Source organism: Dicentrarchus labrax, unplaced genomic scaffold (assembly GCF_905237075.1).
Source record: "Dicentrarchus labrax unplaced genomic scaffold, dlabrax2021, whole genome shotgun sequence".
NCBI classification, from domain to species: domain Eukaryota; kingdom Metazoa; phylum Chordata; class Actinopteri; family Moronidae; genus Dicentrarchus; species Dicentrarchus labrax.
Window position 1 is genome coordinate 13,282,449 of NW_026136703.1, and position 26,129 is coordinate 13,308,577.

The 26,129-nt window shown below is 39.0% G+C and overlaps 1 protein-coding gene across 2 annotated transcripts in view; it reads right to left on the reverse strand.

Annotated features, from left to right (window-relative positions):
* Positions 1 to 26,129, reverse strand: part of ltk (leukocyte receptor tyrosine kinase) — a 52,642-nt gene that overhangs the window by 11,644 nt on the left and 14,869 nt on the right. Inside the window, exons 2-19 of one of the 2 annotated variants that reach the window (XM_051388386.1) lie at positions 21,730 to 21,828; positions 20,072 to 20,221; positions 19,559 to 19,787; positions 17,585 to 17,724; positions 15,935 to 16,072; positions 13,886 to 14,035; positions 13,193 to 13,293; positions 12,911 to 13,071; positions 12,444 to 12,538; positions 10,524 to 10,595; positions 9,933 to 10,107; positions 8,505 to 8,655; positions 8,200 to 8,328; positions 7,939 to 8,095; positions 4,777 to 4,962; positions 4,090 to 4,188; positions 1,577 to 1,738; positions 1,296 to 1,406 (exon numbers count right to left, since the gene is read on the reverse strand). In XM_051388386.1, the coding sequence (XP_051244346.1) occupies positions 1,296 to 1,406; positions 1,577 to 1,738; positions 4,090 to 4,188; positions 4,777 to 4,962; positions 7,939 to 8,095; positions 8,200 to 8,328; positions 8,505 to 8,655; positions 9,933 to 10,107; positions 10,524 to 10,595; positions 12,444 to 12,538; positions 12,911 to 13,071; positions 13,193 to 13,293; positions 13,886 to 14,035; positions 15,935 to 16,072; positions 17,585 to 17,724; positions 19,559 to 19,787; positions 20,072 to 20,221; positions 21,730 to 21,828 (2,505 nt within the window). Of the gene's footprint in view, positions 1 to 1,295; positions 1,410 to 1,576; positions 1,739 to 4,089; positions 4,189 to 4,776; positions 4,963 to 7,938; positions 8,096 to 8,199; positions 8,329 to 8,504; positions 8,656 to 9,932; positions 10,108 to 10,523; positions 10,596 to 12,443; positions 12,539 to 12,910; positions 13,072 to 13,192; positions 13,294 to 13,885; positions 14,036 to 15,934; positions 16,073 to 17,584; positions 17,725 to 19,558; positions 19,788 to 20,071; positions 20,222 to 21,729; positions 21,829 to 26,129 lie in introns of both variants that reach the window. The other variant, XM_051388378.1, reaches the window with a different exon arrangement.

Below are 26,129 nucleotides of genomic sequence, written 5' to 3' on the forward strand. Positions count from 1 at the left end.
GTTGTTGTTACAACTACATACAAACTGTATTTATATAAAGTGTCGGTTAATAAAATGAGGTTTAGTATATAAGTCAACATTACACAGTATATATTGCATAGCAGCTTTTTAGACCAAGTTAAATACTAATGCAACATTAGTATCATCAGGCAATGTTACAATCATAATTGATATTAAATATTAGATTGTGGTTGTCTCTTTATACCTCAGTTGCCTTCCTTTCTCTTTCCTAGAGTTACATTGCCACTGAGGGGTACAATTAAAACTACACAAACTGGTTAATTGTTAATTCCCTAATTATTCCTGTTGTAAGCTGTTTATTTGTGCAAGAATCATCAGTGAAGCATTTTACAGCACGTCTGATTGACAGATTGTCTTAGATTATAGAAAGTGAACAAATCTAGTCATCTCTTCATTTAAAAACAGATCCCTCTCCCATATACTCTATATCAGAGTGCTTTGTGTGAATAGCATGTATTTCTGCTATATATAACACTTATATATTATAGAGAGTCAATGCCCGTGGTTTAAGATAAATTGTCACTGTGCTCTTCCCATAGTGACTAAAAGGCTAATCTTTTATCACAGTTCTCTATTTTCACATATTATTCTAATCTTTATGTCTATATAACCACAATTGTTTCTGTTTTCAGTTGTGTTTTTTCATCCACTGAATCATAACATCTGACATTTACTGCTATCTTATCTAATCTAATCTCACTCATCAGTACACATCTCCAGCTGAGAGAAACATCCTAGTTAAATGTCAAACCTTTCCGCATGTCCTTTTTATAACCAATGATGTGTTTTTATATTAAAGTCATAAAGTAAGATGCTTAAAGCACATCTCGGCTGTTTGCCTCAATGAGAGCAATCTGTAGGCAATAAATACAACATATAAACAATATGGTATTTAACTGCATTATCTCACTTCTCATCTGCAGTATCATCTTGTTTCACACTCTTTGGCAACAAAAAAATAGTCAGGATTGTATTTACATACAGCCAGCAACAGGAGAGCACCACCTGAAATAAGTGCTTGTAATGAAAGTGTCCATATGTGCTCACTTCATATTGTGTCAGCAACGTACGTATAATTCAAAACCATATCCCACCCACAACTCCTTTAATCACCTGGCATACAGCCAGAGGAGAGTATTAAAACCAACACTTATCAGAGGTGTCCTTCCTGTTTCTGTCAGTAACATCTGGAAGCATCTGTATGTCCAGCTGTGCTCACAGCCGGTGGAAGGTGGAGGGCACAGACTGCACACAGAACTGGAAGAGTCTCTTACTGAGGATGATGCCGGCACAGATCAGGGCAATGCCGCTCGCGATGGTGGAGACCACAACTGCCAGGATCAAAGATGTCGACATCTGGCCCTGTGGAGCCAGGCCGTGAGGAGCTGCTGGGAGAAAAGGGTTGATTAATAAACTTGTTACTGTGTCAGTGTAAATGCTTTATCTGGTTAGATAAGAAATAATTATGAAGGGTTCATTGTTTGACAATAAAATGACCTGTTATGACTGTTATCTAAAAGAAAAAGTACTGTTTGCTGGGGGTAGAGATACGTACCTACAGTGCCGATACATGTGACGTTGTCACTGGCCAGAACTTTGTCGTCATCGCACAGACAGAGGATAAGGTGAGTATCCTCATCTCGTTTACAGCTTTGCGATTGACAGTGGCTGCAGTTCAGCTGCACCTTGATCTCACACTCGCCGTGACTCTCCATGGCTAGAGGAAATGATGTACACATAAACACGTGGAGGCAAAGAGACAAAAACATCAGACACAAACTATTTCTTACAGAGGGAGATCATTAGGTTTGCAGGATGCGCCAACAAGGTCTGGTGATATTCTATATTATTCTGTTTGTCAGCAAATAAAAAAAAAGATCCCATTCACAAGTGTTGTCTGTGCAGCCAAAGACTTGTGCGTTATAGCTTATTCTTCTGTACAATAGAGCTTAATGTTTGTCAAAAACACAGCAATGAGTGGAACACTGTTGCACTGGGTGCTCATAACAATGAACACTGGCACTGTATTTTATCTTGAGTCAATTACACATCTGCAGGTGAAAATAGTCCCCAAAAAATACACTATATTTTCCTGTTTAGGCTTGATAAAAAGGAAATGAGTTAGCCTTTTCTAAAAATGGAAGTATATCGATCTATCCCTTTTTTTAAAAGATTTCTTCAGCCGAAACAAATGGGCCTCTGGGCTGAGAGCCCCAAACAGTGGGAAAATAAAGGGAGTAGGGAAGTCAGAAATTATTGAGAGACTGACAAACACACTGTTGGTTATTGTATTTACATGAGTTGACATCACCCTTGACCTTTAATCTCTGAACACATTACATGCTGTGCTCAAGTGTATGCAAAGTAAAATAGATCTGTAATAGAAATAAATGCCATTATTGGCTCAACAATGTGGTCTAAATTATACATATTTCTTTCAATTATTCAATTACTCGTATCTGTGACTTGAACAGTGCTACATTGCTTCTTGATACAAATTCGGAATATAAGCAGAGGTAGGCTTGCATCGTGTATCAGACATTAAACCTCATCTTTTACTTAAATACAAGATTATAATTTAACTACATTATAGAATTCAATTATAACCATTTAAGTTAATCTCTTTGTTTGTATCTCGCTTTGCCTGCGTTTCATGTTTGAACACTGCATTGGCATTGTGTTTGAAAGCGACAACTGGCAGCACACACAGCAACAACAACAGTGTCTTTCACATGAGAATGGAGGTCTGTCTGTTGGCGCCGAAGGCAACAGGCTACATGAGGCTGTGAATTAGTCAACCGCCTTCCTGTTCCTCCCCCTAAATAATGAGAATCAGATGGCCGGTAGTCCCACATGAATGCTCAGACAGATAGTTTGGCACAAACTATACACGCTGGTACACCCCAAGGCATTGACTGGATCGATCATGAACTAAGTGCACAGACACCCAGGAGCTCAGGATTTAATCTTCACACTGACGGTGTCTCTTTGCTTTGGGATCAACCATGTTTAACGTTGTCTGTTCCTGGAATGACTCTAAGCAGTGATGCAACTATATGTTATATAACTCCAAAGATGTCCATGAGTTTTACTATTAGTACCACTAAAATAAAGCACAAGGCAATTATTAACTACAGTTAACATCTGTTAACAGAGCCTGTAATTCTTCAGCCTATCAATCAACTTCTTTTTATGACTGCCTATCAAAGTAATGTCTTGGCTTAGTCTTAATTTGTCATTGTTGGAATTTGCTCTTCTTCTTAATGTTATTACCATTGTATGTTCTACTCATCTATTTGTTGATTGAGTTGTTGCTAGGAAACTTTCAGCAGACCTTCCACAGCATTACCACCACTATGCTGCGTTATCCATGTGGCAAACACCTGCGCTCTATTTGTCTGATTAAAACATATCTCAATGTCAGCTTACTAGCTTTTTCTGGAGATTTCAATTGCATCTTGCGGCTGTGAATGGCATCTGCGTTCTTCATCTACTCTACAGTACACCGCTCTACTCATATCTAGTTTGACAAAAAAACTTCGCTCAGTGTCCACTTACTCACCTTTTCCGGAGCTTTCAACTGCATCTCAAAGTCTTCATCAATGGATAGAGTTTGCTCTCTTCTCTACTTTACTTGACTCTACTCTACTACTCCACTACTTTTTTGGAAAAAAAATATTTCAATGTAACGTAATTCAATGACCTCTTACTAGCTTTTTCGAGGGCACTCAGCTGCATCTTACTGTCTTAACCAGCAGATGAAAATTGCTCTCTACTCAACTCGTATCCACTCTACTCTTTTCTATTTTATTCAGTCTTCATCAGGGGATGGTGTTTGCCTTCTTCTCTCTTCTATTCTTTCTAGTCCTCCTCATTTTTTTCCTACTCTGATCTAGTGTGCCTCACTTACTCTATTCTATTCTAATTTGACAAAAGATTGTCCACTTTTCAACAGCCCAGGCTTTACTTTCTACTCTCCTCTGTTCTCTCTATTCTCACTCAGGCAGTCATCAGATTTATCAGCATCACTGTCTTCATTATGATTATATGTGGGGGAGTCAGTCTCACCTGCCAGAGGCAGAAGGAAAATCTCTCCCATTGGATGAATGAATGAGACTCCATTCTGACCGTCAGCTGTGATCTCATCCGTCAGCGCAGCATCACCTCCTGTCACAAAATGTATGTTGTGAATGCTCAGTCAAATCCTTCAGTGTTACATGAATGTAAAAACCATTCTGATCCAATTATAACAGTTTGTGCTTGTCAGTTTGCCAATTTGTTGCCACTTTCGACAGTTTTCTCTTGACAGAAAAACACTGTCATTGCACGACACCTTGCATTTTTACATTGGTTTTTGTACATTAGTTCTCGCAGGCAGTTATGTCACTTAAAAATACAAATTGTAGAAATAATGTTCAATTACTATGTATGATAACCATGGCAACAAACTAAGAAACTATCCAATCGTTCTGAGTGGTAGAAAATTATATACTGCAAAACTTTCTTAAGTTAAAATTTGTATAATTTATTTCAAGAATCAACTGTCGAAAGCAACCAGACAGGCATAAATTATCCTTTAGACTGAAGCACAAATCAAATCTTTTAAGAAAGACACACAAATGATAATTCTTCTTCTTTAAGTTTAATAGACAGACAGAAGAAAACAAAAGACATCAAAGCAATTTGGGTTTTTAGTGCAGGGTTTAGAAAAGATAAAGCAATGTAGTTTAAGTGTAGCTGACAGAATACTGTTACCTCTGTAACCTCCTCCGCCGCCTCCGGCTGTGCAGGCCCCACCTCCACCTCCAAAACCCCCAAAGGTGGACCAGCTGAGCTTGGACAAGGCCAGGGGACATGAGGACCCCCCCTCAGCTCCCTCCACCAGAGACTTTCCCGCCCTCAGGTGGGGACTGGGACTGTCTTTCCAACCTCCACCTCCACCTTCAGGGAAACATAAATGAAACAAGCACAAAATTAAACACTTTGACATCATACATGTTACATATTGTACATATTTTGTAGGAAAAAAACTAAAGGAACAAACATTTTGTTCTGAAGAGGTTTGCACCATAACTTGAATTTAAGCAGGAAGCCAAAGGCAGCATCAGAGTTGGCATACATGGATGGATTTAGGGAGGTTGTAGACATGTTTGGCTGCACGTTTGGGCAACTGAAAAAGAAGCTAGCTTGATTTCCTCCAGAGAAAGTGTATTAAGGTAAACCTGTAGGTTTATGTCAGTAATGTTAAAGGGGTAGTGATTTAGTATTGGTTTTCCACAAAGTTGGGGGACTTGTAAGACACACATTTAAAAAACAAAATGCTCAAAACTGATGCGTCTTTTGTTAGAGTTTTAGTTTGAAGTATTTGGCTATTATTAGTTTTAAATACTCAACCAGGTTTTATGTTTTACCATTATTTTTGTGATGGTATTTTTCTGTTTATGTTTGCATGTGTTGGTTGCTGGCCAGCAGCTCTCATTGGGTAACTGGATAACTGATAAACAACCAGCCTTCTTGTATACTGTATACAGGCTATTTGTTTGTTGTTTTTTTTACACATTCTGTATAAAGGCTCAGCACATAAAGGCGTCAGTCTAGATTTGCTCTAGCCAGCTGTTACTGGAGGCTGTTGATCTGCCTGAGCATGTTGAATTAGTGACTGAGACATTCAGTGAGAGAGAGCTGTCTGACTGGGTATTCAGCCATCAAATCAGGTTCTGCTCGGTGTGTTATCGACAAGTCTCAAGTAGCCAAGGTTTTGCAAGCAAAGAGCTCAGGTCTTGTTGAGACTAAGTTTGACAAGGTGGGAAGACTTTAGTGAAGCAAGCAGAGATACGCAGCATAGAAGTAGGAAAGACAGAGCTCTTGTTCTGTCCAACTGTTTTTGTCGTGCTGTTGTGTTTCTTTGTTCCTACTCTCAGGCAGCTGGTGGGCAGACATGAGAGGGTCAACAGCGAGGCTTCAGCCTGATTTTGCCTTTTGTTTATAACTTTACACCCATTCACTTAGTCACTGAAGTCCCTGACAACCACACACTATTGTAATTACATTTTCGCTTTTTTTATATTTATATATTAAGCTGGAATTAAAATGTTTTCACAGTGCTGTGATGGAGACAGATGCCCTTTAGTAATGAATAATAATAGAAAAGAGTCGACAGGTTCAAACACCACCTGATCAAGGCCTCTAATCTACGCTGATGAGCAGATAAAAGAAGGTTTTAAATAAATCACAAATGTCCCGCAGCAGTTCCTAAGCCTCTGCAAATTTTGCAAAGTCCATGCTGTGATCCATGATAATTAAATATCTCCTGCAGCTCTAGCCTCTAGATGTCAGAATGACCAGTTTCAACATTGCCAGACACATCTCCACAAATATGCGTGAACACACACCTCCTCTGCTCACTACATATTTCCCCTGACACTCAGATCTTTATCTAAACAATCCCACAGAGGATTCAATAAGATGAGCAGATAGATGGTCTGTGTTGAGACTCTGTTGGTCTGAGGGGATTTAGTGAGAATGTTCCAGCAGGCAATTCCAGGAGCGAAGAGAGAGAGACCTGCCATATATGTCTTGCTTCAAAGGTCAAGACCTGTCAGAAAACTAAAAATACCATCCAGATAGATCCCATTATCCACAGGCCAAACACATTCTGCTGTGTGAGAGCATGAACGCATGCCAACGTGTGCTGGTTCAGATGTGTGTGTGTGTGTGTGTGTGTGTGTGTGTGTGTGTGTGTGTGTACAGAACAAACAAATCCTCTCGTGGCGTTCAACCAACAACCAGCATATCAACACGTCTCTGGCAGGTTTTAACGCTTTTCAGAGAAATTAAATAATTTTTCTTTTGATATCACACAAAAGGTCTGCCAGTTTCAATGGGAAATCTGGTCGTCATCTGAGGTTTATACCACTTCAGCAACTAGATGAGATAAACAGGTACAAACATCTGTGATCATAAAGTACACACCTGAGTCTGCCGCCACACTCAAGTGGTTTCAGGAATAATAACTGTAATGTAACTCCCGTAATTCATTTTATACATAATTAATATAGTAGTGTATATACTATGTTATGTCATGTCTTATTCTGTGCGTTCTTTTCTGTTCAAAGTTTCTTTAAAAATTTTACATTTTGATGTTTTCTGTGTTTTTGTAACTATAATGTAACCATTCTGTCATTCTTCTCTCTTCCTCAGCTTTTATATAAAATGGTTGCTCTCAAGCTGGGATCATCAAGTCACAATGACGTTGGAGGTACTGAAGTATTTTGAACAGACAAAACTGTCATAATCGTTCTGACACGTTTTTTTTTAAATCTTAAGGCATTTTTCATTAAGAAAGGTCCAATAAAATTTCATGAAAAAGTGAACTAAATACCAGCATTTAGTATCTCAACTGACAATTTTTTAAAGAATTGCAACATCCCAGCCAGGACCTAAATTGTATGTTCATGATCTCTGCCTTCGTTTTACAGTCATCTCTCCACTGTCGATGATCTAATAAAGGCATAAAATGTCCAAATAACTTTTTTAAAAAATCCAAGAATTGACCAAAAAAATGTTCCTGTTACTCCAAATTGTTTACAGACCTCACTCTCCGTAGTAATTTCAATCACTATCATTTGAAACTACTTTCGCTTAAAGACATGTGAGGACTGTTAACTGCATTTTCAGTGGATTATACAGAGTAATGGGAACATTTTTGTGAGCACCACAAACAAAATTCCAATCCCTCTCATTGTGTTAGGGTGGAGAGAGTAATCTCAAAATCATATAAATCAAACCTGGGCATATTCTGCATGGTTAGATACCACTACAGGTAAATTAAAAAAGGTTTTTGGCAGTTTAGTTCAGTCAATCCTTTAAACAAACAGTGAATCTATATTGGTAGTAGTATGACTTATGATATAGTACCTGCAGCACCAGTTTGACCTTTGGTACTGGGGGCTACGGTGCTGTTTTCATACTGCTCCAGTGGTATCTGGTCCAGACTGGACTCTGGGTCCTCCAGGTAGGCATTTCCTCCTCCACCTGCCGCAATCAGCAAGGGAATCAGCTCACCTCCCTCCATCTGACGAGACAGAATCACTGTAAATCTCACTCATTTGAGCCATTTTCAACTATTTACATGCTTAGTGGTGCACGTGTACATTTGCAAATAATTTATTCTGTCACCTTAAAGATGTAGGTGGCTCCACCTCCTCCGCCTCCTCCCCCAGCCCACTCTGAGCCGGCCTCTCCCCTGAAGTTGTCTTCAATCACTGACGACTCTCCCAGGCAGATCTTCTGGGTGAGGGGATTTCTCTGCACCACAAGGGGAGAGGGAGATTCGAGTTTCAGAGGAAGAATCTGGCTTCACAAAAGTATGAATCCAGCCGGAAATATTTTTTTATCTAGGTCACTCTCTTGTCTCCTCTTTCCCTGGTAAAAGTCCCAGTGGGGACATCACACATGATAAGGAATCCTTCCAACCTACTCACCCCCGGACATGCGTCTTCTCCCTGGTGGCCCACCAAAATGTAAAGTACATCTTCTTTCTCCAGAGGAAAAATGGCAGATATGAAGACCCCGTGGTTACGTTTATTGTGGTTTTTGGCTCCTTTGCCTCCAGCAGCCCCGTAGGCAGAGATCCTGGGGGAGATTATTGCGCCGCAAGAGGATTAAATACTGCAAGAAACTGCTTTCTGGCTCAAGCTCCACAGTATATATCATGCTAGATAGATAGACTGCAATACACACTGTTTGCAATACAAACAGCTATAGATGTCTGTCATAACACACAAATCAGCAGACTCAGTCACCTGCGGTTTTAAAAAGATTTAAAAACATACACATATTGTGTTGATATTGGCATGAAGTACAGCTGTGTATAATAAGTAATTTAGTACTCTGTAAATCCCATGATTAATCCTGCCACTTTTCCACGGCCTCATTTCATGTTGTGGGTGTGATAATGAGGCCCCATGACTGGCTGTACAAAGACAATCAAATTGTTTGAAGTCTTGATCTGGCAAGACAACAACCAGTTACCCTGAGCATGGCCAAAATAATTTTGTCCCCATGCATTCAGTCACACTTTTAAACTGTCAGGCCCAGTCACACAACGATATTAACACATGTGGATGAATACCGTCTCTTTAAAGACAAAGATCCTAGAAATAAACTACAGATGAGATTCAGATAATAAAAGAAAGAAAAGCGTAAACAACAGTTGAACTCTTTCTGCCCAGATAAAGCCTGTGACATCAACTCATAATGGGAATCACTGCTCTTACAGGACAATATGGTTATATTTGACATTTTTATTTCTGTCAACAAATCCTATGAAAAGACCAAAACCAACAACATGTCTATGTCTCAATCATTTCTGACTTCCCCGCTCTGTCTGGCTCTAAACCTCAAGCACATTAGTTCCTACTGATTACAAGAAAATTCATTCAGCATTCAACATTTAAAAAGGCTCAGTAATTTCCGATAACACAATTCTGAGTAAACATTACTCAAAACAGGAGTAAATAATGCATTGGCTGAGGACTTTTTTCAGCTCCAGATTTTGTGAGATAGTGAGTATTTACAGTATGTATGTTGATTGACTCAAGATAAACTACAGTGTCCAGGTTCATTGTAAGTGCAACCATGTGGCTCATTTATGTGTGTTTTTAACAACAATTAAGGTCTATGGCACAGAGGAATAAGCTATATGATGTTTTGACTATGCAGGCAATGTTAGTATGAGAGAATTCATTGTGGGTTTTGTTCTTTTCATGGGATTTATTTATTTATATATTTAGTAAGAACAATATAATATATCATCAGACTAATACTTGAATAAATAACTCTCCAGCCTGTTGACTTCCACCATAAAGCTCAGCTAGATGAGCATAAAAAACATCCCCTCTATCACTTACATGTATCTGTTAGTAGCAGGTACTCTCCACATTTGGACTCCTTTCAAGGGGCCTTCCTTCCCCACAATAACACTGACATTTTTGTTCCTGTAGGCACTGTCACACTGGGCTTGGGTCGGGCCGTAGGGACCACTGGCACCGCATGAGGTAAACCACCACGTCATCAAAGACACCTCTAGAAAAACGGAGACACTGACATGAGCTGGTGCGAGATTTTAGAATTGTTTAGTGATTTGCTAATGTAGGTATAGTATATTCACCTGGAAAAAATAGAGAGAGACAAAAGAATAAAAATGCAGAAAAATATGTGAGACTAAGATGAAACACACATATGACACAACATCCAGGAAAGTCGCTGGAAATTGCGTTAACCACCTGGTATGTGAGCGCTGAATGTCAAATGAATTGAAAGCTTCTGGTCACCTGATATGGTAGATAAAGCGTCATGCACCAAGAGAAATTGAAAGTGTACAGTCTACCACCTGGTATGTAAATTCTGCATGCAGGATGGATTAAAAAATGACACGGCAGATGAGGGACGCTTTGGAAATTTACAACGTATCCAAGGTGACGGCTGAAGTTGCACACTACCTGAGGCCGAAGGCTCTGGAAGGGGGCTTAGGAAATCTTCCAAGTCTGTCATGGGCAGGAGAGAGTTGAGATCTGAGGAGAGGCAGGGAACCAAGGTAGAGACAGGTGGGAAGAAAGAGAAAAAAGGAGTCACACTCATCCATCTGCATATCACTGAAGCATAAATTATATCCGGACAGAAAGTGACACATATTAAAGCGAATGAAAACAATTCGGTGAAAGGTATTATGGATGAATGGAGGAGAACATTTTGTCAGACTAATTCCTGTGCAGGAAAACATCATGAATATATTTCTCACTAATTCCTCTTCAACCGCTATGTAGCATACAGACACAGTGAATTCTTACCGGATACTGTTTAAACTTTGTGTACTGCACTGTCCTCTGCCAGTCCTTCCCTGAAACCAATGTGGCATCGCTGACCTTTCTTAAAGGGGGTCTTATTTTTGTGATATTGTATCAATTCTCAAAACCACTGTATGGAACAGTTAACATGCAAAGATTCATGGCAGTGGTTCATTTTGTAATGTTTTGTGTTTTTTTGTTTAAACCACCACACCAACTAACAGCTTAAACCGAGACAAGAAGAAGTAAGCACATATTGGTAGCGTAACCACAAAGAACACAGGCCTATGAAACAGGCAGTCATAAAGGGCACATCACTACAATTAGCAAACCTAGCTGAGTAGTAACATCCAAAAAGAGCCTCCGTGGTCTAGTTCCAACAACATAAAAGCATGCAAGCTAGCATGACAAGATCTCAGCACAGAGGGAGTTTATAAATGTGATAGGGAGAAACATTAAGCTAATTCAGGGTTTACTAAAGTCACTCTGGGATCCTGAACTGACCCTGAAATCAGTTAAAAACATTTCCAGTCTTTCCCAACTGGAGCTGAGCAACAGCCGTACACCACTGTTATCACTGTGGCTCCACAGAGGTTTTCAGCCATCCTTCCTTTAAATTCCAAGACAAAAACAGACTTATCCCTTTAATCTAAATTCAAATTACACATCTGTGTATCAACTCTGTTACCACGCTAGATAATACAATTCATCCCGAGTTCAATAGATAATATAGAGGTTTTAAGAAAAGTCCTTTCACATGATTGTGAAGCATAATGACGTGGACACAAGAATGTTGGCACACATATTGCGGTACTACAATTATACTACAATAATTAAATGTCGGTTACCCTCGTGTCACAACCAGTCATTGAAACGGGGCATCAAACAAATGACTGATGACAACTCCAAGCAAAAGACTGCAGTCATCACTCAGTCTCAACAGTTGGGAGGACTCCCTGTTCTCCATTTCATTCAGCAGGACTTTGATTTTATAGAGTACAGATCATTTGAAAAGTAATGCTGAGAGACAGATGCTTATAAGACAGATTTTTCAGTCTTAATGGGCACTGTTGCATTTGCTGCTCAGTGGTGTCTGTGGCCACAAGTGCTAATTAAGGAGGTTCTGGAGGATGTTTCTTGTTAACAAACAAAAGTGATGTTTCCATTTAGTGTTTCTGACCAAAACACATTGTGTGTGAGGTCTAACAGATATGTTATATACATTTCCTTCCTCATAAGACATTTGCAATATAATTTTTTTTTCTATTTAAAATTGTGCGTTGTTTACATTCATGTTTATTAGCTTGCAGTCTTTGTCTTCAATGCATTTGCTGGGGCATTGCTGCACAACTTTGCACATTACTGCCCCCAACTCAGGATTGTGAGGAATGTCAGGAAGGTGTATCGTGCCACCTGCCAGCTCATGCATGTGCTTGTAAAAAATATTGCTCTATAGGGCTTCAAGTTCCACAGGGTTAAGACTTAATCATCACATATCATGTGATATAATAAACATCTTAACTTCCTTCACTTGTCCCTCCTGTTTGAAATTATAGCGTGTTAGCAACAGCTTACCTGTGTTGAAGCAGGCTGCTCCAATTGCAATGTCATCGAGAGCGACGTCAGCATTGGAGCCTTGTCCCCACACAGCTGTCACCTTAACGTGGAACCTGAAGCAAAGCACACACCATGTGGGTATTTAGAGAATTACAGTTGTGTTATATATGTGTGAAGTAATTCAGTACAAAAAAATTAGGAAAATCTTCAAAATTATTAAAAATTATTTAGATTAAATCTTTCTCATCATCAATCTGAAGTCTGCATTCATTCTCAGCCTCCTCACCACGACTGTAAAACTGTAACACCAGTACTGCTTTTATTTTGACATGGAAGAAAGAAAGAAAATTGAAATATTACAAAGCCTGCTTTTGTGTTTGAGTGACAAAAAGTAGAAGTGAGTAAGTTTGAATGATGATTTATAAACACAAGACCGTGCCTGATTCATTTGCTCTCTCTACCGTTCCTTTTTTTATTTTACGTACCCATGATGAAGGCCAGTCAGCTGCAGGGCAACATCTTCCCAGTCATCTGTCCACTGACCATTTCTCTCCCAGACCAGTGGTGCGTTGGTGGTCCCATTCTCCTCTATAGCCACCAGCAAAGAACCATTAAAGTCCCCATACAGGTACAGAGAGAAACGCATCTGCACAGGAAAACACATTTTCAGCAAGGGTTTTTGCATATTGACAAATAAACGTTTGTTATCTAACATAAATATGTCAACAAAATGACTGTAAACTATTGTATCAGTGTAAATAACTGACCTGGCAGGCAGTAGTAGAGACTGGGGAAGGGAAAAAGGAGCTCTGAATGGACGCCTCTCGAAGGGAATTACTCTCTCTTACCTGCAAAAACAGGAAGTGCCCTGGGGGCGCACAATAAATGTGACAGCAGAACGCTATCCAGGTCATGAAACAAACTGTTATGAAAATAATAGACGGCAGTAATAATTCAAAAAGTTTGTGGTGAATCCTTTATAGCCATACATTTTTAACTTGTTTTATTCCAGCCTATAAAATAAGATAAAATTCTCAGAAGAATGAAAGCTATTAGTAACTTAGATTTAAAGCCATTCGGAACTCTATTAGCACAAGCTGGATTTAAACGATCCATATGAACTCTTCATGGTGATATGGTGTAACTACATATGGTAGTAATCTAACGAGACATTCCGATCATTAGCTGGTTTTAGAATAAAACAATAAATAAAAAGTCTGTCTGACAGAAAAATGAGTTTTGACAGTTTTGTAGTAAAAACAAATGGGGATAATTTCAACTTCCATCTCTTCACACCACAATAATTCACCAGAATGGGAGGAGGTTTACCAGAGGGAAATGCCCATATTACACACACACACACACACACACACACACACACACACACACACACACACACACACACACACACACACACACACACACACACACACACACACACACACACACACACAACTAACCTGGTGTACTCTGCAGAGTGACTCCCTGCATGTCTTCTTTCTCCAGAAGCTCATCTCCAGCGACCCTTCTCCAGGCTGAGTGCTGGTTGGACACGGACCAACCGCACGCATCCCGTTCAAACGAACAGTACGAGCCAAATGGAAGAGCATCTGGGGAGGAAGAAGATTGTTGTCATATTTCACTAAAACAGAGATCACAGCTGTTAAAAAGTCCATCCTTCCCCCCTTTATTCCTCTTTTTGGAGAAATTAGATGAGCACAAAATATACTTCAATGGGTACTATATTTCTTAATTTGAAAATCAGTTTTAGTATGTGTGCTTGGGCATGTTTCATAATCTCCACACTTCATACTATTTGGATTCTATGATATGCCTGCTACACTGTATCTGCAGGTTAGAGTGCTCTGACCTCTTCCAGACTTTGTAGGAAATATGCTTGTTTGGCATCTTACAGTCACATGAGACAATACATAAGAAATCTCTTTGTATCCAGTAAAAGAAAAAGCTGGTGTGTTTAGTCTGAAAGCAGGGAAAAATTGCCAACTTTGAAGTGGGGTGCCTTCCAAGCACTCCGAACCTGTCTTATTTCATGTTGATTCATATTAGCTGGCAGGCTAGTTACCAATACATCCAAGAGTCACTCGGCTAACATATTTCAAACTACAACATCGCCACAATATGTATATATCTCTCTATGTCTACACCTTCTAAATAAAAAGTTAAACATGTTGAGAAATATGCTTATTCAGGTTCAACGGTATATTAATGTAACAATATCCAAATATTTTAACAAAAATTGCAAATTCTTTTGAATTCATATATTTATGAATTTATATTACATTTATTTATAGCAAGACATTTTTTGTTTGAGCATCAGAAACACATTTGTGAACCTTTTTTGTGGGTGGATTGTTTTCACATTTCTATACAAAGCTAGATAATTTTATGTACGTTCAAAAATATTTTTGTGGAGAGAGTGATTTATATAGAAATCACAAAGAAAGCACTTGATGATTCCATGTATCCATGTATCCTGGACACAGAGTTAAATATGATATCAATCTTTTCTCATCTGATCTTAAGATGACAAAAAAAGCCAGTTATATAAAGCGGTGGAGTGTCCCTTTAACGGAGTACTTTATGACTCATACAGGATAGATTTTACTGGTGGGCCATTGAGTGACCCAGCTCCTTTCCCCCGGGGATCCACAACTCAAAGACTCTAAATAGCCCTGACTTCATTGATTTCATTACTGACTAAAGCGAGGCCTTTTGAATTTCAGTGTGGTGAAGTGTTTTTCTTTCTACTGAGTGATTGATGTTTTCAGAGAGAAGCAGGAAGCTTGTCATATTTCAGACTGTCAAGTCAGGGAGGAAATTAAAGGTACTGACTGTCTGAAAACACACTTTTGTCTGCAGCATATTTTTTCAAATGTGAGATTTCAAAACACTAATAAATCCACAAGAGGTGAATCATGTGTGTCGACATTTTAAAGGCATGGTTTCAAGATGAAAACTTAAAAAAAAGCATATATCAAATTCCTGATGATACAATAAAATAATTTTCTGCTAATGAAGAAAAAACACACTAGCTGATGAGAACATTTTGATGCAGAAGCTCCACTAAGGCTTCACACTTTAAAGGTGCATAATAGTTACTTCCTGCACTTTAAATTTATTGTGTAGAGGCCCTTGGCATATAATTATCTGGTACCTCCTGTCAAAGGATTAACAATTTATCATGGATCTAAACTTTAATACAGCTAATGCAAATGGCTTACAGCCTGCCAGTGGCTGCTTTACTTCACTCTCTACACACAGTCACACAAACAGAAGCACTGCTTTTGCTTTCATATTGTTTTCACACACCCACTTTCAGTCCAGTCAGTCCAATGGTGCAGATCAAATATAAATATTCATCATCATACAAGGGGAAACCTCTCAAGCTAACTGCAAAAGTACATTTTCAAGTATTACTAATAGAAACTGAAGGACACGAAGCAGATCCTGCATAGTGTAATTTTACGGAGATAAAATCAAAACCTCACCACAGATGAAGCCCTCATCCTCTCCTAATGAACAGTCAGTGTGGAAGTTGCACACTTGGCTCTGGTCGATGCAGCCTCCTGAGTTTTCACAGTGGAAAGATTCCCCACATCCTCCATCCAGCTCGATGACCTGGTGTTCTGCATCACGGACACCACACAACAATTACACAATGCTGTTATCTCATATCCTCTGTATCATGGAGAACTAAACTGAACACATTAGCAAACAAGATGTACACAATTGGAAGTCATTTAATCCCGAGATTAAAATGGATGTTTCTTTAAATGTTTGGAAACATGCTTATTCACTTCCTGTTGAGTGTAAGATGAGAAAATCAACATCACTCTCATAGCTGTTAAAAATAATTTATACTCAGCACCAAGTTAGCTTAGCTTAGCACAAAGACAGGGATCAAGGGAAAACAGCTACCCTGGCTCAAGGCAACAACAAAAAAAAAAAGTCAAGGATCAGTGTATAACATTTTGTGGCATCTAGTGGTGAAATTGCAGATTGCAACTAACTAACTACAGCTCACGCTTCCAAGTGTGTAGGAGAAACTACCGTGGCTGCAAAACTCTTGAAAAATGCAAAAGGCCCTATAGAGGCAGTGTTTGGTTTATCCGTTTTGGGCTTCAGTAGAAAACATGCCAGTTCAACAGATAAAAATGTCTCATTCTAAGGTAACAAAAACTTTTTTTTCTTATTTTCAGGTGATTATACACTAATCAAAACATTCCTCTGAATATTATATTGCATTTATGCCAATAGAGCCTCCTGAATCTCTCAAACTGGCCCTTTAAGCTCACTAAATTACACCTGGTATCTTGTTTAACCAGTACAAAAAAGGTGTAAATGTGACAGTTCTATGTTTTACAGGGGGTTATTTGCTGGACTATTTCTTGGCTGAGAGCAGGAACTTCCTGGAGTCTCCACTGTTTTCCTGGCAGCAGCCAAGAAATAGTCCGCCGCATTTAACTCTCTGCCACAAACCGAATAATGGATTTCAAAAATGTTTTCCCAAAAGCAACATACAGCTTTAAAACCAAGTAAAACCAACCAACCTGCCAAACAAAGAATACAGTGTTTCCTGTTTATAATGTGAAAAATCAACTATAAATCATTTTGTGTGTGATCTGGGTGATTATCTTGCTACCAGATCTGATTTAATTTACATACACACCTGCACTCAGTGGCCACTTTATTAAGAACGCCTGTGCAATCTAATGTGTCCACCACAAAGTCTACTTTGTATTGAGAGTACTTTATAATACTTTGCCCCTCCTATTTATGTAAATAGGGAGGAAAAAAATTATAAACACCTCTTAATAATGCAATCTAATATAATTCTCCCTTTAACTATGACCTCAATAAAAAAACATATAATTGAATTTACGCATTTCTGACACAAAAACTTGTGAAGCATAGAAGTTATCTAGAGCATTGTGAAGGTAGAAGTTATCGCCTGGCTGTTCAGGTACAGGTGTATATTCAGTGTCTCTCTTTCCAGCTGCTGTGGAAACAGTCAGCAGGTTTCCAATTTACAAACTATACTGCTGGTTTGTTGTATTTATCAGGGGAAACAGCTGATGTAGGGTTTGGTTTGAACAAAAGTCAGTAAGTCACAGCTCTATAGAACAGGATATACTCACCTGATTCACAGTCTATGAGCTCCAGAGAGTCCAGAGCTACGGTGGCTCCCTTTTCCCCCATACAGGAAGTGTAGAGCAGGGCCACCTGAAAGGGCTCGTCCATCTGACCAATCACAGTCTCCAGAACCTCCCACTCAGCCCTACACCAACCAATCACAGACAAATGTCTTTTAAAGTCACATCTATTACTGGCTTGTATGAATACATTTCAAAATACTGCATTAAACAACCAAAACAGTCATTGCAATCAGTAATTAGAAAGGCTTAAACATATACAGTAAGATACACTATTTATTTTTTATTTTTTTTGGAAAGCCTGCATGGCAAGTCGTCCTGGTATCATCCCTTTGCTGTCACTAAGCAACCACAGTCACCTGCAGTCAATCACTGAGCTAACATGGTTAATAAAATTCACTAATGTCATTAGCAAACTGACAGAGAAAAAGGTTTTGATGGATGTCAGTTGCAGCTCTACAACCTGATTTAACACAGTATTTATATCATGATATGCATAAGGCTGTTTGGCCTGTTTTAAAGGTCCATTGTGTAACATTTAGGAGGATCTATTGGCAGAATCGAAATATAGTATTTATAGGTATCTTTTCATTAGTGTATAATCACCTAAAAAATAAGAATTTTTCTTTAGAGGTTAATTTACCATGGAGTGAGACGTTTCTATCTACAGAGGGAGCGGGTTCTCTTCTATGGAGTCAACCATTTTAAACCGCCATGTTTCTACAGTAGCCTAGAACGGACAAACCAAACACTGGCTGTTTAGGGAGTTTTAGGGCCATCATAGTTTCTCCTACACACTGCAACTTCACCACTAGATGCCACTAAATCCTACACACTAGTCCTTTAAAACTTGCATTGTTTATATCACTTTGCGAATTGCATCTGTGCACAACAGTGCCACCATTGTCCATATTTAGTCAGACGAAATGCCTATCACAACATTAACAAATAATACAGCTCATCAAAACATTTCTCTACCACACTGCTATTGGTCAAAAGCTCCACCGGGTACAAGGTTTTTATCTCCGAATGCAGTTACGTCAGTGCTATGTGATGGCATTGAAGATTTACACACAGTACAAATCCATCTCTCCTTTCCATTACTAAAAATACTGCACATTTATTATAGTAGGCAAGTAATTTTTCACTATTGGGAACATACAGGGGAAATTAGGAAAAAGGCTAGGTGCTATTTCCAGAAAACATTAAGCCCCTGTTTTGCAGGAAAACTGTCCAATTAGGACAGTTGTTAGACTTCTGAGAACAGTCTGTACAGGTGAAACATCACACACAGAACTACAGTAGAATCTGTGTCATGTGGGACGAGAGGTATGAGATGAATAGTAGGACTGAATAAATAAAACCACTGGCTGTGTGTGCCTCATAATGGAATTGCTCAGTCCATTACTGCACAGACACTAACAAAGCCAATGTACAAACTTATTGCAAATGCCCATCCATCCCTCTTCTGTCCTAACCAATTATATATAAATTCATTTCCAGAGTATGCATCTAGAGACATGAATGCTTTTAGCTGCTCTAAAGAAGGCTGTACTTCAGCATTAGATCAATAGGAAATACATGTTCCCATTTAGCCAAACAATACACTGGGGACCACTGTCCCCATGTGGCTACAATTCTACAGTTTGTGCAACATGAAAGCTAAGAAACATTTTCTTTATTGAACTTTAGTACCACAGAAGTAAAAGTATTAGTTTCTGTGCCCTTGCTCTGCCTGAATGCCCGAGTCACCTTCCATTTCAGTGAATCTAAGCCCATTTGATTTATTTTATAGGCCAGACCTCAGTTTGACAAGCACTTCAATCAGAAAAGATGCAGGATTTAGCTTTTTTGACACTAATTAAGTTGACATGTTGTGCTGCATAAATGGTTCACAAAAAAATAAACTATTCTGTACAAACAAGGCATGGAGAGCATGTTCTGAGTGTGTTTGCTGACCTGCGGTCGTCAGGTCTCTTGTGGTTGAGAACCACAGAGTGAACAGCTGAACCTGAGTGAACTGGTTTGATCAGGAGCGTGAGGTTCCCCACTGCTGGACCGGCCTCATACAGAGCCACTTGCAAGATGCAGTACCTGACGCTTCCTGGCAAGACTGGGCTGGTTAAGTGGTACTCGCACTTCCCAGAGGCCTCTGCAGCAGGGGAGGAGCTTAGGAGAAGGAAGTGTCCTAGGGTAATAAAACAGAGTAGAAATTTAATGTTTGACAGTTTTATAGCAGCCTCATGATACTGCCACTCCTGTAAACCACTTGACGAATGCTTTAACATTAGGACAAATCTTAGGCTGGGCATATGAGCACAAAATCAAAATAAATGTCAAGAGAGATTGTACTGATCCAAAGAGCTTCGAGTAAGTCCAAAGATCCATTACTGGGTTTTGTCTAAATCACAATCACAGCAGAAGATGGCATGAGCAGTATCATTTCTCCTCAGAAATTCTCCGCACTCTTACCATCAGAGCTTCCCACTGAATGGTCAGTCACAGGCATCATCCCAGCCTGCGCGCTTGCTGGTTGCTGTGGCGACACCACCGACCAGTCACTTTGGTCGCTGTGATTTGATGAACTCCAGAGGCACAGAGACTCAAAATCACAGGAGGTAACTGCAAGACAGAAATATGAGAGGGTGGCCTATAATGTAGTGTTTATTTGGGTAAATATTCAAGGACAGGGGGAATTTAACAAACATTATAAAACATCAGAAAAAAATCACAGTTGTCAATGGCATGGCAAAGTGGTATTTTTGTCTTCTGTCCAAAGTGTTTGAAGCGGGGGAAAAAACACAACATGTGTAATTTACAGCTACTGAAACAATCCATATATATACTACTACTTGTATATGCTTTATTTTAATATTTGACAAAATGTATAAAAAAACATATTTTGACCAAATATGCCTGGTGAGATATTTTGACGTACAAAAACATGATGATTTAACAGACTGAATCTTGAATTTTCAAAACCAACAAGTCAACAAGATTTTGCAGAGAACACACATCATCTGTGATTCCCCCCAAAAGTGTATGACAGCATGAATGATGACGATGATCGTAAAGAAGATGTTTTTAATTTGTTTTCTTGGGATCACGAGAAATGTAATTCATGATTCAAACATTACAAGTTGTTTTTCTGAGATTATGAAATCTTACAAATACATGACGCCGTTCACTGAAGTTACAAAACCCTCAAAGTTTTACATTTTAATAACAGATGTTTTTTTACATTTAACATTTGGATCTGGATCCAGAACGGCATCAGATGTACCAGATGCTCAAGTATTCATCCTAGTTAATTAAAAAAACACCTAAGTTGTCCAAAATACTGAAAAATAAAAGATAAAAGATGGTTTAAAAAATGTCCTGGGGTCACACCTGGATCATGACCTCCCCCACAGACTAATCACTTCCTTGACTCATGGCCCAAACTTACTACAAATTTAATTGGAATCCAAAATCTGCTTAAGAGCCAAACAAAGAGACCCTTTGTGAATTTTGAGTGATTGTGTGTCTGTCTGTGTTGGGGGGTTTGATGAACAGGATAAGAACGAAGAGAGGAGGCATTCGAGACATCATGTGATGGCTGAAGAGGAAACTGCCTCTGCAGCTAATATAGCAAACAACCATATGAATCCCTCTGGGGATAAAGGGCAGAAATATGACACACATTATTAAATCCTTACTTCATTGAAACCCACTTTAATTTATTTCTGTCATAAATCAACTAAAAATATGCTTCCTTTGATCAGAAATGACCTAAAAATGTGTCTGGTTTGCCTTTTCTGTGCCTAAGTGTTTCCCTTCTGTCAGCATGCTGCTTTGTTCTTTTAATTTCATCATCTAACAGAGCAGTGTTATTACACCTCGAGTCAAACTAACAGCTGATCTGGATAATGAGGAGTTTTCTATTCCTTGTGGTGGATAATTGGCAATATAGTCATTCCATCCTGACCTTGAACAGGATCTCTGTCCCCTAATCAAAGTTTCTTCTCTTTATTGTGCTTTCTAGTCAAGACATTTTCAGATTAAATTGATGAAGTTTGTGTGTGTGTGTGTGTGTGTGTGTGTGTGTGTGTGTGTGTGTGTGTGTGTGTGTGTGTACACAAAGGTCTTACATTGGCTGTCATCTTCTGAGCCCAAATGATGTGGAAATGGCTGATCTGAGAAGGTCTCCTCCAGAAATCTGTCCAAAAGAGCGTGGCAGGCACTGCTAACTGGGGACAGACAGACAGACAGAGAGAGAGAGAGGGCTTACAATACTTGTTTATGCAAGGACAGGTCATAAATACATAGAGTACTTAAAGCTGCAATACAATGCTTTTTACTGTCCTCGATCACTCTGTTTGAGTTGTAATAATTTTGAAAATGTGACAATGTTAGTTGAGGAAACAAATACGTGCCTGGGTGGAACTCCAATATATCTGAGGAATGTGCACAGACATTTTGAGAGGCTGTTGCTCTGACCAGAAAAAAGTTACTAGCTAGCCGGCTAAGATTGGTTCATGTGATAGCATAATATAAGGCAATATTGCGTGACGGGATACAAACTTGACAAGCTGTGAATTGTTCGGGAGCATATTTGGAGTTTTGTATTCACAGGGCATCCCATTGGTTATACCATCTGTCATGAATTATTTCCACAACTTCAAAAGACTCACCCAGAGCCCCCACACAACAGCAACAAATCCAGGTTTGGATGCTACAGTGTCACATGACAGGGGCCTAGGGCATTGCTTTGTGTCATGTTTTCTTTTTATGGCTCTGGACCCCCACATCTCTGAGTGCCATGGAGGCATGCCTATCAAAAAGTAATATAAGTTTGGATGATACAGCAATTTAATTTGGTCTAACTTTAGCAATTACTTATATTTATGCAACCACAACAGCAAAAAGAAAATCTTTTTTTGGTCTCCAGAAGGGCAGCTCAGCCAAAGAGGACAAATGAGCAGTTGCCCGGGAAACTTTAGCCCAGCTTTGTGCATGTCTTTGGTCTAAAACCCTGCCCAAGCCAATAGAGGGTGGTAACAACCACACAGACTGGAGTTACAAGTCCAAATTGAAGAAAATGAAAAGACATGTCCAGACATGCATTAAGCGCCCATACTTTAGGTTTCATTGTGAGTGTGGTTTATTCTCTGTCTGTATGTCCGGCCTGTGATAATCTGGCGACCTGTCCAGGGTCTACTCTGCCTCTTTCCTAATGCGACCTGGGCTCACAGAATATCGAAGATTTTAAATGACAAAATGATGACAAATTAAACATACAATATGTAATATCTGCCGCCAGGGGGTCTCTCCAATCAAAACAATCTACAGATCTACAGACGAAGATTGATGGCGCTGTGACGTAGCGCAGGATTATGGGAGTTTATTCCTTCTGTGTTCACTGATCTGGAAATTTCTCCCGGGAGCCGAACTATCAGCAGACGTCAGATTAATAAAACAGGTAAAAACACAGAATAGACCTGAATAAAATGTCAGAGTTTGAACATTGTTGGAAACATTTGGGAAAATGTAACTCAACTCAACAGAATATATAACATAGGTCTAGTGTGTAGAAATTTGAATGTGGAAATGTTACATATTATAGCTTAAAAACATAAGTTCAGTGACAATTATTTAGGTAGGTATAGATTGCAAAAAAAAGTCAAATAAAACAATGTTTTTGGTTAGTTTTGTGTCTGAAACTATTATTCATATGTGTTTATGGAAAGTTTGCATAAGTTGAGTCATGTTAATGATCTAAATGAACATTTCTAATGTGAAATTCGCTATGTGCACTTTCAAGTGATTTAGAAGGTTGATATTTCCCATATGGTATCAAGTCTCAAAACAGATGGTAATCTTTTAAATGAGACGAGAGAGACGTTTTTTTTTTAAGTACATAAAAAGGAAGGCAAATGTAGAAAGTGACGCACTAAACCAACATGTTTATTTAGAGTATACCTTGAATACATGGATGTATTGGGCTTAATTGTCAACAAACAGAATCCTTTAAAAACCACTAATTATTTCTGTTACGCAAGATACTCAACATAATTGAGAATCCTGCAGCATGTTTGCCTGATGGCACTTTAGGCAGCACATTTGTGTGACCAACCTCTCAGCACATTAACTGTAGATGAGGCAATATGGAGGCAATTTAGCAGTTCTGTGCTGTGGATCATTTGATGTCCTTTTTCATAAGATCCTTTATCTTACCTTACTTTGTGGTTTATTACACATAAATGCACTGGTAAAAATTGTGTGGGATTTGTGATTTACTCTTCCAGGGATCAAGATTTGTTTTTGCAGTTTAAAGAACCCACTAGAGCTGATGTGCCTGGGAGAGGCAACAAATATCCTGTTATCCTGGGATAATAAAGTTGTTTACTTGTAATAAAGAGAGAGAGTATTGTGAAAAAACAAAAGGTTATTGTTGAACATAATTAAATTATGATTTCCTGATAGAGGGGGGAAAAAGTATTGCAGATTAGGTGAACTTGCCAGCGGATGTGAATGTGGTTCGCTGCAAGGGTCCCTGGGAAATGGGAGCAAACAGGTCACCCTACTGTTACAGTTTCATTTACTCACAGTGTCATCCTTCTGTCTAGATGTCATAATTCAAATGAGAGAAACTCTGAGTTGCTAAAAATACTGATATTTCCTCATCCAAGTCCCCTTCAATTATTACCATGTAGCAATCAGCTTTGTGAGCAGCACAAGTACTTTTTCAAATCAAGACAGACCAAAATAACATTTAATTTATATTTTAATTTACAGTTGACTTCATGTAATTATAATATGCTTCTAAAATGATGCTAAAATTGAACGTTAATCAAAGTTGAGGTTGTCTATCATTAAGTGAAATGTGATTAAAACTCTGGTTAGTCCATTTTATCGCACATTTTATTTGTAATTCTTTTGTTAAGACTCTTATTACTATGTGAAAATACATAAACCAATAACCAATCATTATGTATCAGTGTATTATTTGCTAGATCAATTCAAATGTTATTGTGATATAAATGCAGGAAAAAACATTTGTGTAGGTTTATTTATTTAAGAACTCCTTAAGTCCTCATGACTAAAACCAAACTCTTGGTTGCCTTTCTTTATCCGTTAGCACAGTGACGGACTGGACTGTGGCTTAGCCCAGTGCATGCTGGGAATGGCCTTAGTCCCCATAATAGATTGATGGGTGTATGAAATACAGGGGTGATCCAAAAATAGGCCCACTGCAGACTGACCAAACACTGACCACAAATGACTGACAGACATGGTCTTGTTTTGGAAGATGACTGAGAGGGAGGGTACTTTACACGTGACATAACATTCAACATACTAACTAGCATGACCAGTAGGCAGTGGGGGAGATGATCATATCTCTGTGGGTCATCGCAACTTAACCCCTGTAATGGCCGCTGGACAGTGACATTAGTGTTCTGTGGAGCCTGTAAGGCAAGGTCCCACAGGTCAAGCGGGACAAATTGGATTATTTAAAGGACAGTTTATCAAAAGCCGTTAGTTATGATAGTGATGGGGGGGTGAGAGGGGTCATGTACTTGAATGGCAGCCTAGCTATTCAGCGGTAATTATGGAATAAAAGCAGCTATGGATAGATTACTGAATACGGAAACCGGAAAAATGTAATAGTCCATAATGAGGGGGATTCAGACAAAGAAGAAAGAAAGACATTAACAAACTATTATTAACATGAAAAACAAACTCCCCCAAAATCCCCCTAAACTTCAAACTTCCTTTCTTTGCCTCTCACTTGTTCCACTTTTTGCTATGTCCAGTTTGGATTTATAAAATGATGTAAAAAAAAGGAAAAACATGATGGCATTCTCTTTCATGAAAAAGAGGGAATGAAAAAAGAGTGGATGACCTTCATCAGTAGCCAGCGGAGCAGCTCGTTACTTTGATGACAATCCAGGATGCTGGCTGAGGGCTTTGAATGGTGTGACTTTAGAGGCTGTCAGTTCCACAGAAAGCAAAGGCTGTCTTAGTTTATTAGGACAAACACTGTATCAGAGTAGGCAGTGCTGTAGAGGGTCCCAACAGTTTCCTGAACTGAACGCTGCTGCTGGTTCTAGTTTAGTTTATGTCAAGATTGGGGCTTTGTAGTGGAGCAGCTCAGGAAAGTCATCTTCCCTCTGTCTAATTTTTAATTTCCTCCTCAGAGGTTTTAGTTCACACCACCGTGAAATGTGTGACAACAAAGACATCTGAGCTTTTCTGGAAAATTGTTGTGTGGCTGCTGGCGGGTCAGCTGACACTTGAAGCAGCTCCAGAAGCTCTCAGATCAATATTCTGATGATAAGGCCCTGCATTTTACACTACTGTCTGCTATAGGTCGAATGTATTAAATACATGTTATTTTCGCATAGAATTCAGCACTTAACAATAATCTGCTCTCCACATGCTCCTTAAAGTGCAACCTGTTAACAGCATTTTACTGCTATGCTAGCAGTGGTATCAAGTTATCAAAACAGATGTAGCAGAAACAGAGATGTTGTCATTTTTATTCCAC